The 15,984-nt window shown below is 47.1% G+C and overlaps 1 protein-coding gene across 1 annotated transcript in view; it reads right to left on the reverse strand.

The window, feature by feature from the left end:
- gabbr2 (gamma-aminobutyric acid (GABA) B receptor, 2) overlaps positions 1-15,984 on the reverse strand; it is a 144,216-nt gene that overhangs the window by 35,392 nt on the left and 92,840 nt on the right. The window contains exons 5-12 of the mRNA XM_077008730.1: positions 15,393-15,458; positions 14,930-15,118; positions 13,000-13,242; positions 8,960-9,020; positions 5,907-5,987; positions 4,619-4,769; positions 3,956-4,088; positions 2,647-2,754 (exon numbers count right to left, since the gene is read on the reverse strand). Of these exons, the coding sequence (XP_076864845.1) occupies positions 2,647-2,754; positions 3,956-4,088; positions 4,619-4,769; positions 5,907-5,987; positions 8,960-9,020; positions 13,000-13,242; positions 14,930-15,118; positions 15,393-15,458 (1,032 nt within the window). The remainder of the gene's footprint in view (positions 1-2,646; positions 2,755-3,955; positions 4,089-4,618; positions 4,770-5,906; positions 5,988-8,959; positions 9,021-12,999; positions 13,243-14,929; positions 15,119-15,392; positions 15,459-15,984) is intronic.

Consider the following 15,984-nt stretch of genomic DNA (forward strand, 5'->3'; position numbering starts at 1 on the left):
CTCCATCTGTCTTTCACTGATTCACATTTCCTTGTACACTGAATGTGCTACACCCCCCCCCCCCCCCCCCCCATTTCCCTTACGCCAAACACCCCCCCCCCCCCCCCACACCTCCTCACCGCTGCACTGCCTCTGATGGTTCGCCCACTCTTCCTCCAGCATCAGAAGTGCTGCCCCCACACTGAAACTGCACGCAGAGGTCTGGGTGCTCTATAAATAACCATCGGGGCCATCAGAGTGGTGGAGCTAAGGACTTTACATAATCACACACAGCAAAGACCCACTGTGTCATCAGCTTCACTGTGTCGTCAGCCTCACTGTGTCATCAGATTCACTGTGTCATCAGATTCACTGTGTCATCAGACTCACTGTGTCGTCAGTCTCACTGTGTCGTCAGTCTCACTGTGTCATCAGTCTCACTGTGTCATCAGTCTCACTGTGTCGTCAGCTTCACTGTGTCGTCAGTCTCACTGTGTCGTCAGCCTCACTGTGTCGTCAGCCTCACTGTGTCGTCAGCCTCACTGTGTCGTCAGCCTCACTGTGTCATCAGCTTCACTGTGTCATCGGCTTCACTGTGTCATCAGCCTCACTGTGTCATCAGCCTCACTGTGTCGTCAGTCTCACTGTGTCGTCAGCCTCACTGTGTCGTCAGCCTCACTGTGTCGTCAGTCTCACTGTGTCATCAGTCTCACTGTGTCGTCAGTCTCACTGTGTCGTCAGCCTCACTGTGTCGTCAGTCTCACTGTGTCGTCAGCTTCACTGTGTCGTCAGCTTCACTGTGTCGTCAGCCTCACTGTGTCATCAGTCTCACTGTGTCGTCAGCCTCACTGTGTCGTCAGCTTCACTGTGTCGTCAGCTTCACTGTGTCGTCAGCCTCACTGTGTCGTCAGCTTCACTGTGTCATCGGCCTCACTGTGTCATCGGCCTCACTGTGTCATCGGCCTCACTGTGTCGTCAGCCTCACTGTGTCATCAGCCTCACTGTGTCGTCAGCCTCACTGTGTCGTCAGCTTCACTGTGTCATCAGTCTCACTGTGTCGTCAGCTTCACTGTGTCGTCAGCCTCACTGTGTCGTCAGCTTCACTGTGTCGTCAGCCTCACTGTGTCGTCAGCCTCACTGTGTCATCAGTCTCACTGTGTCGTCAGCTTCACTGTGTCATCAGCCTCACTGTGTCATCAGCCTCACTGTGTCGTCAGTCTCACTGTGTCGTCAGCTTCACTGTGTCGTCAGCTTCACTGTGTCGTCAGTCTCACTGTGTCGTCAGTCTCACTGTGTCGTCAGCCTCACTGTGTCGTCAGCCTCACTGTGTCATCAGTCTCACTGTGTCGTCAGCCTCACTGTGTCGTCAGCTTTATTGTGTCATCAGCCTCACTGTGTCATCAGTCTCACTGTGTCATCAGCCTCACTGTGTCATCAGCCTCACTGTGTCATCAGCTTCACTGTGTCGTCAGTCTCACTGTGTCATCAGCCTCACTGTGTCATCAGTCTCACTGTGTCGTCAGCCTCACTGTGTCGTCAGCCTCACTGTGTCATCAGCCTCACTGTGTCGTCAGTCTCACTGTGTCATCAGTCTCACTGTGTCATCAGTCTCACTGTGTCATCAGCCTCACTGTGTCGTCAGCTTCACTGTGTCATCAGTCTGACTGTGTCATCAGTCTCACTGTGTCATCAGCCTCACTGTGTCATCAGCTTCACTGTGTCATCAGTCTCACTGTGTCATCAGCCTCACTGTGTCGTCAGTCTCACTGTGTCATCAGTCTCACTGTGTCGTCAGCCTCACTGTGTCATCAGTCTCACTCTCTGCGTAGTTATTTCACATCCCAAACTGAGAGGATGTGGAAACTGAAAACCTATCAGAAACGAGGCCAGTGGGTGTGCGTGAAGATGTGGCATAAATGCACATAAACGCACACACAGATCTGAATGCCACATGGCAGTATGTGTGATGCACGAGTGGTGATACACTAATGTTCACCCTTAGCAATGTTCACAATGAAGCTCTCACTTTTACCTCCCCTCCCGTTCCCTTGGGAGCCATGGGAGCGGTAAACAGATAAAGACAAGGAGAATCTGCCCATCTTCCTCCCTCTTCCCTCACACACGCGTATGGCGGCTTGAGAACGTTAGATGTTCAGCTGCAGGCAGATCTGCTGTAACACGCTGAGTGGAGCTGATGGACACGTCTCATTACGACCAGCCGCCACTGCGTGGTTGTGCCGCACGTGAGTGAAACGCCCTCTGAAGGAGCACACACCACTGCTTAGCACAGGCTCCCGGTTGCTTCCAAGCTGCTGTGTGTGTGTGTGTGTGTGTGTGTGTGTGTGTGTGTGTGTGTGTGTGTGTGTGTGTGTGTGTGTGTGTGTGCCAGTGCGCGCGCTCGGAAGCAAAATCTGCCACTGCTATTCTGATCGCTGCAGGGGTTCGGCTGAAGGATCTGATGTTAACGTAGATATTGTAATTTTGCAGAAGTGAAATCACTTGGTGATGGCCTCATTAGGCAGCTGTACGGGGGTCATGGAGAAGACACAAGCAACCACACTCGCAAACACTCAAACACCCACAAACACTCAAACACTCACAAACATTCACAAACACTCAAGCACTCACACTCCAACACTCACAAACACTCACAGCTACGCAGCTCACCTTCTTCTTCATTTTTACATTCTTGAAGATGGCGTGCACTCTCCAGGTCTTGGCAAACATGGCCCCAAACGCTGTGGTGTAGCCCACAATGAGGATCCATGTGCGAACCTGGATAGGAGACACTTCCCGTCAGCTAGAATGGCTACCACAACGCTCCTCTGACCGACAGCTCACAATGATATGTCTGTGCTGTATGACAAAACAATATTGCATGTTCTTACGCAGACATGTTATTATTTCACTAAGAGACAAATTCACTCAAAAGCTAAATAGGACATTTCCGAAATCTAAAATGTCAAAACCTTCCCCTTTAGAATCCCCCTTTTAGATAAATTACTCAGCTGGTCTGAACAGTGTTGCTCATAAATACAGCGCACCATAAACACTGCTCTGACTGCTCTGTGCTACTGACTACTGCCAAAAACTGGCTCTTATTACTGCATTTTTATGAAGACAAGGCTGGGATTCATAAAATATTTTTTTTTGATAAATCAACAGTGTGTACTAGCCCAGCTAGTGTTATGAATAGATTAGAACACACCTGAATCATCAATAAAAGACAGCAAAAACAGCATCCAATTCTCCCAATCTTATTACTTTGGGGGAAATATCTTTAGGGATAAACATTACTCCTCCTATCTCCTACTGTTTAACCTCTATTTAAACAAACAACCGTACTGTCAAACTGTCAAGACACCCACTGCTCAGAATAAAAATGAGAGTGAAAGAGCTTAAGCAAAGCTGGAAAGAATAAGGTTCATCAGAGAGCTGTCCACAGGAATACTGATTGCCTGATTGTCCTCCATCATCACTACCATTGGGATGCCAGCTCTTTGTGGCTGAACCAGGCTCAGGATGTAAATGTCTACCACACACCACTCTTTTTGTGGACCCCCCCCCCCCCCCACCCCCACCCCGACACACCCCATAGACTCACGCCTTCGTAGTAATCACAACGTCTTAATTAAATAGAGATCCAGACTGCCATGTTCCAGCAGGGGCTAAGGGACAATATGCTGCGTCCACCCGAAGGGAAGACCGGTGCCGCATGGCATGATGGGAGTGGGGCTGGACTGCTCGGAGAGGTCACGTGGCTGGACTGCTCGGAGAGGTCACGTGGCAGGACTGCTCGGAGAGGTCACGTGGCTGGACTGCTCGGAGATGTCACGTGGCTGGACTGCTCGTAGATGTCACGTGGCTGGACTGCTCGTAGATGTCACGTGGCTGGACTGCTCGTAGATGTCACGTGGCTGGACGTTTTTTTTAATCAGCTCCCAGATGCCCCTACAAGACGGTAGTTGTTACTCACAGTGCACAAGGTCTCAAACGCTTTCTCCGAGACGAAGGAGCCGTCCAGGCCGAAGAGGAAGATGGAGGCGTACGACAACATCCCTCCCAGGATGATCAGGTTGTTCATGTAGGGACTGGACATTTTGATCAGCCTGGATGGGGAACACAGCACCAAATGACCACGCCAGACATCACCCGCTATGATCCCTACAGTGATCAATCACAATAATCCCTATAGTGATCGATCACAGCGATGCGTATAGTGTTCGATCACAATAATCCCTATAGTGATCGATCACAGCGATGTGTATAGTGATCGATCACAATAATCCCTATAGTGATCGATCACAGCGATGCGTATAGTGTTCGATCACAATATTCCCTATAGTGATCGATCACAGCGATGCGTATAGTGTTCGATCACAATAATCCCTATAGTGATCGATCACAGCGATGCGTATAGTGTTCGATCACAATAATCCCTATAGTGATCGATCACAGCGATGCGTATAGTGTTCGATCACAATAATCCCTATAGTGAACGATCAAAGCGATGCGTATAGTGTTCGATCACAATAATCCCTATAGTGATCGATCACAGCGATGCGTATAGTGTTCGATCACAATAATCCCTAGTGATCACCCAATGTGAGGAGGGGGGGTGCCAACACTGCACTCTGACCTGTGGTTGCGGTTCTTGATGTTGAAGAAGAGGAAGGCCCCGGCCATGAGCATGCCCAGTATGGTGATAGTGGACAGGATGCTGTACAGAGGCACGTTGATGTGACGACGTTGAGGGTCCACGACCGTCCGGTCCTTCGGTGGCCCCACCCCTGAGAGGCACAACACAAAGTTGCTGACACAGAGTGTGTGTGTGTGTGGCCGTGTGTGTGTGTGTGTGTGTGTGTGTGTGTGGTGTCTGCATGCTTTTTTTCCTCCAACTCTGTAGAGTTCCTTCTCTTTCACTTAAAACCACACCTCTTAAACCAAGAAATGATCCAGATTAGTGAAATCAGACAGCAGGTACTTGGTTGAATAGCAGCAATGTAGCATATTGTCTTCATAAAAACGACTGGCGAGGTTGACACAGATTTCCACGGTAGTGGTGTAAGACAGTGAGGAAGGTATGAGCAGACTTCTGCAGGACCTTCTGGTGCATCTACACAATGATCTTGGGCTGTATTTATGTACGTTTTGGATAAAGGCTATGTACGGTATGAAGGTGAGAGTTACTAAGTAGTCAGGGCTATGAGAAGAAGGTTAAATAGCTTAAAGGTCCTGAGAAACAGCCAGGCTCACACCACCATAATGGGCCCATGCATTCAAAGGCTAATTATCTGTACTGTTTACTTAAGTTAACAGGACTTTGCTAATGTCCCTCTATTCAGTGCTTGTGGTCAGTGACCACAGTGGTTTCTTGTCGTTTTCCCCCTTTGCTTACTTTGTAAGCTTTTGTCAGTGTTCTAATCGATTCCTATGGCTTGTCTTACCAAGTTCTATTTGCGGAAGCACCTGACGTAAAACGGACTGTTTTTCTTGAATCCACTGTTTGTGTGTGTGGAAGTGTGTATGCACATGTGTGTGTGGTGGGAGTGTGTACACGCATGTGTGTGTGGTGGGAGAGTATAAAAACAGAGAACGACAAAGAATGTCACCTCAAATGGGCAGCTGAAAAAAAGCCAGTGAATTATTCATTAGGTCATACTTCCAACAGCGAGAGGAAGGAATATATGCATTTCCCATGCAAACACACACACACACACACACAAACACACACACACACACACACAAACACACACACACACACACACACACACACACAAACACACACACACAAACACACACACACACACAAACACACACAAACACACACACACACACACACAAACACACACACACACACACACACACACACACACACACACACACACACACACACACACACACACACTGGCCTGGGCCTTCCCTACCTTGGAACCTCATAGTGTTGTTGATGATGTCCAGGACGTCAGCGATGGCGTTGTACTCCCCAACCTTCACCTCGTCACCCTCTGCAGGAGAGAGCAGCACAGGAGCACAGATCTGATAATGCACTAGTCTGCAGGGGGGAACCACGCTGACAACACGGAGCCAGCTTCCATTGCAAAAGTAGCAAAAACCTCAAACAAAAGTATTTAATAACAAAAGTTATTAAAAATAACAGCCATTTGCTATTTATGGGCATCGTTATACATTAGTAAAAAATAGGAACGAGGCGAAATTAAATAATCTAAACCAAATCATGTGTTGAAGTTAATATATTAATGTTTAAACTGAAACAACACAATTAGAGGGCATTTTTAAAGCAAACTGCTGATGTTGTACCAATGTCTGTTGTTTAGCTGAGTAAATGCAATAGAATTTTCCCCTAGTGCACATTCTTCAAATAACAGACTTCAGGAAGAACCATTTGGGGTTTTTCTGCTTGGCTTTGAGGCAGAACCCTTCTTGCTGTTGGATAAAATCCTTGACTAGACCCCTCCAGACACCTAGGGAGCCGACCAGGTAGCAAAAAAGCCTTTAAAATTTGATTGCACTAAAAGCACAATAAAAAAATGAAAACGACATATACGTTGTGTGGGGATAACAACTCTAATAACCAACCGAATGGGCGTCTGGAGAGAAACGTGAAGCTGTGAAAATAAATAAAGTAATGCCGTTCCTCCTGAGAGGAAAAGATGTTGCAAAATAATGAAACGATAAAACAAGAGCACTATTGCAGATTACCACGAGTAACTAGATATATGCTGAGATTAGGTTTCCATGGGTACCTTCAAAATGACAGTAAAATCCCACATGAACACAGAGTCACCATCAAACAGTCAAATATTAGCAGCAGTCCCATGTGTATGTTCAATGTTTTACTCCTAGAAATGCCAATTAGAAGACTGTAATGAAGAAACAGGCTTGGAGATTGGAGATTGCTGCTGAGCGAGGCTAAGAAGAACTGCACAGGTTTCTGGGAAATGGAAAGGCAATGTCCTTTGTGTTTTTTTTTTTATGACTGCATATATTAAGCAGAGGTCAATATAAGACAGAAGAGTGACTGTGAAACTTTCAGAAGTTCTTTATTATCAGAAAGCCTTTTTTCTCATTCTGCTCCTTCATGTTCTCCTGCTGGTTGTAGGTGGGCAGAGGTGCCCGAGGCTGATGGCATGATGTACACTGTGTGTAGTTATGGACCAGTGAGCAGTCCGTCACACAGGTGAGCCCCCTCCGCCACGCTGCCTGGACACCGCTCACAGGAGCACGGCTAACAACAAGCCTCTGTGGTCCATCACCCCTCCCCCTAACACACACATACACATACACACACACACACACACACATAAATACACACCACACGCACACGCACACACACACACACACAGATATACACCACACACATCCACATACACACATTAGCATTCACTGTGCCAAGTGTCTCTTTTAAAACCTCCAGAACCCTTAATCTTTCTTGCAGAAAGGCTTTTCATATTGTGTGTTTACATAGCTACAATAATTCAGTGTCTAAACCAGGCTGATGGGTTCATGCATACGTACAATCTTTAATGGCTTCTTCAGGGCACACAGCTCTTATCAGGTAAGGACGCACTGCTGCAGGCATTTAACATTTACATCCAGACAAGCACTGAGAGTTAACCAGAGATGGATGTGTTGAGTGTGTGTCATACAACCTTGTGATTATTGCTAGTAAAAGTTGACAAAAGCCTGATTTTTTACATTTTGAAACCACAGAGAGGGGCAGACGCTTGGCACCTTGTTACAAATGTTACAGTTAAGTTAATCAGTTAACCCAGTAAAGGAGTGGTGGGTAGGTGTGTGTGAGTAGGTGCATGTGGGTAGTGTGTGTGTGTGTGTGTGTGTTGGGGCGGGGCCTTGGGCCAGTGTGCCTCTCTTGTGATTGTTCTAGTGGAGAAGAAGCAGCTCTCCGCTGCACTGTTGATAACATTTTTTTTTCACCACTTATCTGCCAAACTGCCAGTTGCCATCGAATAGACAGCCAGTTCAATCACCCCAGAGCTTAACAGGTCGCCCTATCCTGCGCCTTTGCACACACACACACACACACACACACACACGCACACACACACACACAAGCACACACACACACACACACACACACACACACACACACACACACACACACACAATCTTTTTCCCACACACATACACGAACACAGATATAAACACAATTTCTTTCTCTCTCTGTTACTCTCTCTCTCTCTCACACACACACACATGATATTTATTTTTCTTTTTCTCTCTCACATACACAAGCACACATACAAAAACAATTTCTCTGTCTCTGTCTCACACACCCACAAAAACCACACACCTGCATCGACAGAAGAAATGACGTAACACACTATGGGGGATACCTCTGCACAGAGGCTGATAACACTAAGCGAGGAGGAAGGTCCCGGCCTGCAGTTGTTTTGAGCTGCTGCTGGTGGTGGTGGGCGGGGAATCCCCTGCTCGGAGATTAAATCCAACCCCGAGATTAAATCTCAGCTATCCAAACCCCAGTCGGGCTTCCAGGAGAACACTGGATTAATAACTGCAGACGCCAGAGCAGTGGGATCCCTGACCCCATTAGACCAATCGCCACAGTCCCACAGCGTCCAGCCTCGAGGACGGATCCGTGACGACCAGCACAAACACCGCCCGCACGGAGCACCATGCCACAGCTGCACAAACAGCTGCACGAGCAGATGAAGACGTCGCGATCTCACCGCCGACGTCACATCGGCTCGGGGCCGAGTTTAAAATAAGGCCTCCTCACACTGGGACGTCATGACTCCATTTACTATGATTTGACGGTACTGCTGTATTTCCCAGTGCTTAAACGCCGTTTCAAACAGGCCATGTGAATCAGACTTGTCAACGAATAATGCTTGCAAAAAAAAAAAAAGACATCCTGACTGCAACAGAAGGAGCAGTGACTGGACTGTACGTCTGAGGGGACTCGAGACACACTTACCCTGAAACTGTGTGAACTTGATGGTTCCCATACGCTCTCCGTTCCTGAACATGACTTGACCCTGCAAAAACACACACAAAATGCCTTTAGTTAAACTGCATATAAAATCTGCATGGGCAGAGAGTGTACACTCTCACTGGTTCACAGGTTCACGGACAGGCGTGTTGTAATATTAGGAGTGAATCTCTACTTTGCTGTAGTGTCATTGATTCTTGGCACGGTGCCAAACTGAAGAGTGTACCTACAGGTCTGGCCCGGCCCGTGCTTCTGGACCATTTATTAAATTACAGGTCAGTAAATTGATCTCCTTATTGAGGCAAACATAATTAATAGTAGCAAGATTGATTTGCTCAATAGTGAACAAATGTGAAGAGTCCCTAAGGACATGGGACCGCATGGGTTTAGGACGTCTGTCGTCCCTTAACACCCGTCAGAAACAAATGAAATGCAGAACACACCTCCCATGATTCTGGAGTGAATGCTGCCAAACACTTAAACAGATAACGGGCTTTGGGCGGCGCTGGGCAGACTGCATTAGCTCAGCCCATTAAAACCTGACACAAAGCCCACTGACCTAACAGATGTTTGACGGGTGACTGCAGACGACTGAATGTATGAAAGAAAAACAGGTACTCTAACCAGCGACCATAAAACCTCTCCATTTTGCCAAAACATTATCTCACATGCTCATTATGTAAATAATGTGTAAATGCTGTGTGCTATGCGCAGGCCTACCAAGCTGGGTAATGAACCGCTTTAGCTGAATATGGGACCACTCGCTCCAACAAAATAACAGGTGAGAGGCACACAGCATTTCCATGGCAATGATTAGAAACCCATTATTGGAGTTTAAGGGGACTGAGAGTCCGTCTCACGTCTCAGGGCCCTGGACTGAAGTGCTGAGTTTGCCAGGGCTGCTTTAACATGCCTGCTGTGTGTCTGATGCTCTGATGTGGCTCAGAGCAGTTATATACATTACAGTGTGAGTTGTGCATAGTTGTGTGAATCTTATGGTGCATATATTGCTTTATTCACTATCAATCCAGGTTATGAGAGTTCTAATGTGTTGCACTGAACGCAAGACTCAATCCGCTCCTAAACAGTTATACAGCACTGATTACTACATTACTACAACAGTTTTAAAGCTAACGTACTCTAAGCATTTTAAGTGATGTACAGTAGGTCTACAGTAGCACCCGCACCGTTTGGCTGTAGTTACAAATAAATCCAAAGGTTCGGGGTTTACTACTGGGATATTCCAATTATAGGGCTAAATACAAAACGCAGACCATTCATGTTAAGTCATGTGAGCTAAGGGGCGGCCTGAGTTCATGTCTGTTTCATCCTGACATCATGTATGCATTTCATCATGACATCATGCATGTGTTTCATCATGACATCATGTATGTGTTTCATTTACATTAAAATTCATATTACATATTATATTCTTCCTGTTCTACTTGTTAAAAGATGTTTTGTCCATCGTCTACACAGTCTTGGCATCCTTGCAGTGCCTCTACTGTCTACCAGCTCTCATAAAGTCACCTCCTGATTTCATTGTCCATCACACAAGTACATTTGCCCCTCGCTGCCTGAAAGTGCAGGTCATTGCTGACTGCGAAACAGAGACATGGACCTCCGTGCCTGCTGGCAGCAAATGGAGTGAACCACCTGCTGCACTTCCTGCGCGGCCACAGAGACCCACACAGCCCCGATGATGAGCCCAGCGTGCCTGTGCATGGGGTGGAGGCCAGGCTGCTGATAGGGGGTGTGTAAGTCCTGTGCAGGTGTGAACGTCTAATCAAGACTCCCGCTCTCAGGTGTGCAGCAGAGCAGGACTGAAGGTGCTGGAACCGTGTAAGCATGGCCCAGTCAGTCTCGTACGGTCCACACTAATAGACATTTAGTGACCACAAGTGTGCTGACACACTGCTGCGCAGATTACAGCAGCATGTCTAAGGTACAGGAAATACGACCTAACTGTCTGGACAGCTGTTTGTGTTTGTATTGGCTTTGCTTTTAAAACACTATACAAAAATTGGCTATAATACAATAAAATATTAATGCAGATAAACATTAATATAAAGAAAATGAGTGTGTGTGTTTTCGTACATGTTTCTTATGTCATGTGTGATGACCAGAACACCACATGTGTGGTTCCTAAATCCCTTCTCTCCAACAAACAAACTACTGATGTTTCAAACACGCTAAAACACAGACCAAAACATTGGCAGAACAAAACTCCACCTACATCATAACTGGCCACTTTTATTTTGAAGGACATGCAAAATATTTCAGATTGTATATTTAAACATAATTGTCTTGGGATACCTAAGACTATGACATGCCACGGTTTGTATACAGGCCACTTTGATATAACTATGTTCAACAAAGCAATATCAGGCACTGACCGCTGCTTCTGACATTTACAAACTGCCGGGCCATCACTGTTTGGAGAACAGGAAATGAATCAGCCTGAGGTTCCATTTCAGAGCACTAAAAAATCTCATTGGCTCTCTTTCAGCCCAAAGCTCAGGAGTGGTGCACGCCTCCACGTCTCAGACGGAGTGATCCGTGCTCCCCGGAGGCTCGGCTAAGCTAATGTTTTACTTCCTGAAGCGTACTGCCGTCCGATCAATAGCCCCGCTCGGCGGTGTCGGAGTCTGACGGGAGGGAGCGGAAGAGAGTTCACCAGCAGAGCCGTCAGTAGCCATGACACTCAGCAGCGATAGGACGCACGGAAAAACACAGTGGGAATCTCTATAAAGACGATCCCAAAAAGCAAACTTGCAATAAAGGCGGTTATAGTGGGACACTGCATTGCTGACATCTGATGCTAAGTCTGCAAAGTACTCAGGCAGGGTGGTACGGCGTGATCCCGGTGTGCACACGCTAACACACCGGCCTGGCAAAACCCCCCCATGCAGAGTTTTCTCAAGCGACAGCGTTTCTGGGTTTCCTGCTGACGCCGGCGCTCCATTCCTTCCCTCAGAGCTGTTTGTTTTGCCGCTGTGATTTCCCCTCCATTAGGCTGCAGTACCAGGGAGGGAGGCTGTGATCACGCAGCCCGCGGCGAGAGTGCCGTCAGGCCAAGCGTGCAAGATACTCTCCACCAGCCAGGCAGAGAGAGAGAGAGAGAGAGAGAGAGAGAGAGGGGGGGGGGGGGGGACAGGACCCCTGGCTAAGAACTAAAGAGGGTCAACCACAGGACAATCAGGACTGGTAATCATCCTCAGACATCATCCCTGTTCCTTTGTACCAAACTGGTGATCTCAGTTCATGATATATTAGTTCTGGTGCGTTGCTCATTGCACTAGCAGCGGCTGTTTTGCTTGCTTTTACATTTACAGTGATGGAGGCTCTTCCCCCTCTCATTAAGCAGCATCCTGTTCCTCTGGTCTCTCTCTCTCTCTCTCTCTCTCTCTCTCTCTCTCTCTCTCTCTCACACACACACACACACACACACCTTTGGCTGCCTTTCCCTCTGTTTATTCCATTAGATTTCGTGCTTGTGCTCTTGGCCTCTTGTTCCAGGTCTTAGCCCCCCCCCCCAGCCCCCACAGCCCTGTCCACACTGCTAATATCTCACCCGCGCATGTTGACAGTGCCTCGACCCCTGCTCGCCAATCACAGACTGGCCTTTATAATACTTGTGCCTGAGGAAATGTCACTTGCCTTCTCAGTGCAAAACAGCATGCATAGATCTTGCTGGCTGCTCGTAAAGTGAACGCTTTTTAGTGTGAATGCCTTCCGGCAATCACAACTATTTGAAATCTGGGACCCTTTAGATAGGCGGGTTGTCCCCGAGGGAAACCCATCTTAAAAGAATGGATGGAATGTATAGAATTGGAGACCTCTCTGGAGAAGGTGCTTCTCAAGCTCTGTGACAATGGAGATTGCTGTTATTTTCTTTAGCACAGTCCTGCAATTCATGAATTTAAATGAGGTATCACAAGGAACATCGCAGTTCATTAGGGATCTAGCTGATGGCCTAGATTTCATGCTTGCGCTGAGAGACCGACATGAAAACAGAGTCTCACCGTCACACCGAAGAAGTTGGTTTCGTTCATCACGTCCAGCACCATCTTGCCCACCTCATGGTCATCCATTGTGGCGTTGGGGTAGATGTTGTGTCTCTGCTTCTGCTGCAACAGCTCCATCACACGGTTAAGGGTCTTTGCGATCACCCACATGCCGTCGTAGGCAAAGCCGTGGAACTTACTAGCCTCCACGCCCTTCTGCTCCCGCTCTCTGTTGTACTCTCGTTCATACTCCTGGGGCGTCTGAACATGGGAAAAAGCAGCTTTACATGTGGCTGATGCTGTATACGCACTACTGCCACAGTACTGCCCTACTGCACTACCACAGTACTGCTCTACCACACTAACACTATAACACTCTACTGCACTACCACACTAACACCCTACTGCACTACCACCCTACTGCCCTACCACACTAACACTATAACACCCTACTGCACTACCGCACTTCTGCACAACCACACTACCACAGTACTGCCCTACTGCACTACCACCCTACTGCACTACCACACTAACACCCTACTGCCCTACTGCACTACCACACTAACACTCTACTGCCCTACTGCACTACCACACTAACACCCTACTGCACTACCACACTACCACCCTACTGCACTACCACACTAACACCCTACTGCCCTACTGCACTACCACACTACTGCACTACCACACTAACACCCTACTGCCCTACTGCACTACCACACTAACACTCTACTGCCCTACTGCACTACCACACTAACACCCTACTGCACTACCACACTAACACTCTACTGCACTACCACACTAACACTCTACTGCCCTACTGCACTACCACACTAACACTCTACTGCACTACCACACTAACACTCTACTGCACTACCACACTAACACCCTACTGCCCTACTGCACTACCACACTAACACTCTACTGCACTACCACACTAACACTCTACTGCACTACCACACTTCTGCACAACCGCACTACCACCCTACTGCACTACCACACTAACACTCTACTGCACACCCACACTACTGCACACCCACACTACTGCACTAACACAGTACCACACTACCACAGTACTACTGCACTACCGTACAAATGCACTACTGCACTACCGCACACCCATACTACTTCACTAACACGGTACCACACTACTGCACTAATGCAGTACCACTTTACCACAGTACTACCGCACTACCACAGTACCGCACTACCACAGTACTGCACACCCACACTACTGCACTAACACAGTACCACACTACCACAGTACTACTGCACTACTGCACTACGGCACACCCACACTACTGCAATAACACAGTACCACACTACCACAGTACTACCGCACTACCACACTACTGCACTAACACAGTATCACAGTACTACTGCACTAACACATTACTGCACTAACACAGTACCACAGTACTACCGCACTACCACACTACTGCACTAACACAGTATCACAGTACTACTGCACTAACACACTACTGCACTAACACAGTACCACAGTACTACCGCACTACCACACTACTGCACTAACACAGTATCACAGTACTACCGCACTAACACACTACTGCACTAACACAGTACCACAGTACTACCGCACTACCACACTACTGCACTAACACAGTATCACAGTACTACCGCACTAACACACTACTGCACTAACACAGTACCACAGTACTACCGCACTACCACACTACTGCACTAACACAGTACCACAGTACTACCGCACTACCACACTACTGCACTAACACAGTATCACAGTACTACCGCACTACCACACTACTGCTTGCTATGGACACATTTGTTTAGGTTGTCATTCCACCTCTGCCTTCAGCCTTTGCTAGTTTGCTTTGTGCCTTGCAAGCTATGCAGTCACAAACCATATTTCATCACGTTTCCTTTCAGAACGTGTTTTGATGAAATGAAGCAGAATTCTAGAGGCACTCACCCTTCCAGAGATTCCTTTGATCTGTTTGGCACTGAGAGGCTCAAAGTCAACACTAATGTATCCCTCCATGGCTGTCAGGAGCTTCTTGGTGGTACAGTTGGTAGAGTTTGCCTGCTCCCACCAGTTACCTTGGTACCATCCTGGGATGATCCACTGGTACTTATTGCCATACATATTGAGGTTGTAGGCCTATAGACCACAAAAGTATAGAATAGATTTATAGCAGGGGTTCGAAAATACATCTGCTTCAACCTCTATTAAACACACAGAACCAGCTGTACTAACTTGATAACATTTCTAATGCGAACACAGATGCTACAGATACATGTATTTTTTTAATGTGAATATTATTCAGGTCTGACAATAATAATAATAATACACCATAAGATCTCGTCAGAAACTCTAGAGGTATAGTTACTGCAGATGATTTATGTGACAATGAGCTTCAGAAGAAAATACTCACACAACAGAAGACTTTAGAGGCCAGGTTCTCATCGAACTGGCCAATGATGATCCTGACGTCATTATCCTACATACACAGTATGGAAAAGGTCATAACATGATGTACATTGTAATAATGAAAATAAAACTACAAAGGTGTCCACAAACACTTGGTGAAAAGTGTTATCGATCCACTGAATATGTTCATGGTGAAATTAGCAAATATCTGTATAAGAAAAATTTATTGCTATGATGAGTACAGCTTATAAAAGTTGAAGAGGGTGTTTAACTTGGTTGACCGGGGCACTCCATCCATTACAGGGCAGACATTAACGTCAGTCCTGAGAATTGTTTGATATCCAAAAGGGGCAGAAGAGAGCTCTCCATCAGCAGCACGAGTACATGCTGTATGATTGAGTCAGTAAATAATTCAGCCCACTCTCCAGAACTGTGTTTCCACCTCATCCAGCTGCACTTCACACAAGATCCATCTATCAGCAGTACTCCACACACCAGCACTGCAGACCACCTTCAGATGTTCCACCACACACCAGGAGACAGGTCAGAGGCAGAGGCATAAGACACCGTCTTTTCATGTTTGAGATTTTCACTGC

This window comes from Brachyhypopomus gauderio, chromosome 6 (assembly GCF_052324685.1).
Source record: "Brachyhypopomus gauderio isolate BG-103 chromosome 6, BGAUD_0.2, whole genome shotgun sequence".
Lineage (NCBI taxonomy): Eukaryota > Metazoa > Chordata > Actinopteri > Gymnotiformes > Hypopomidae > Brachyhypopomus > Brachyhypopomus gauderio.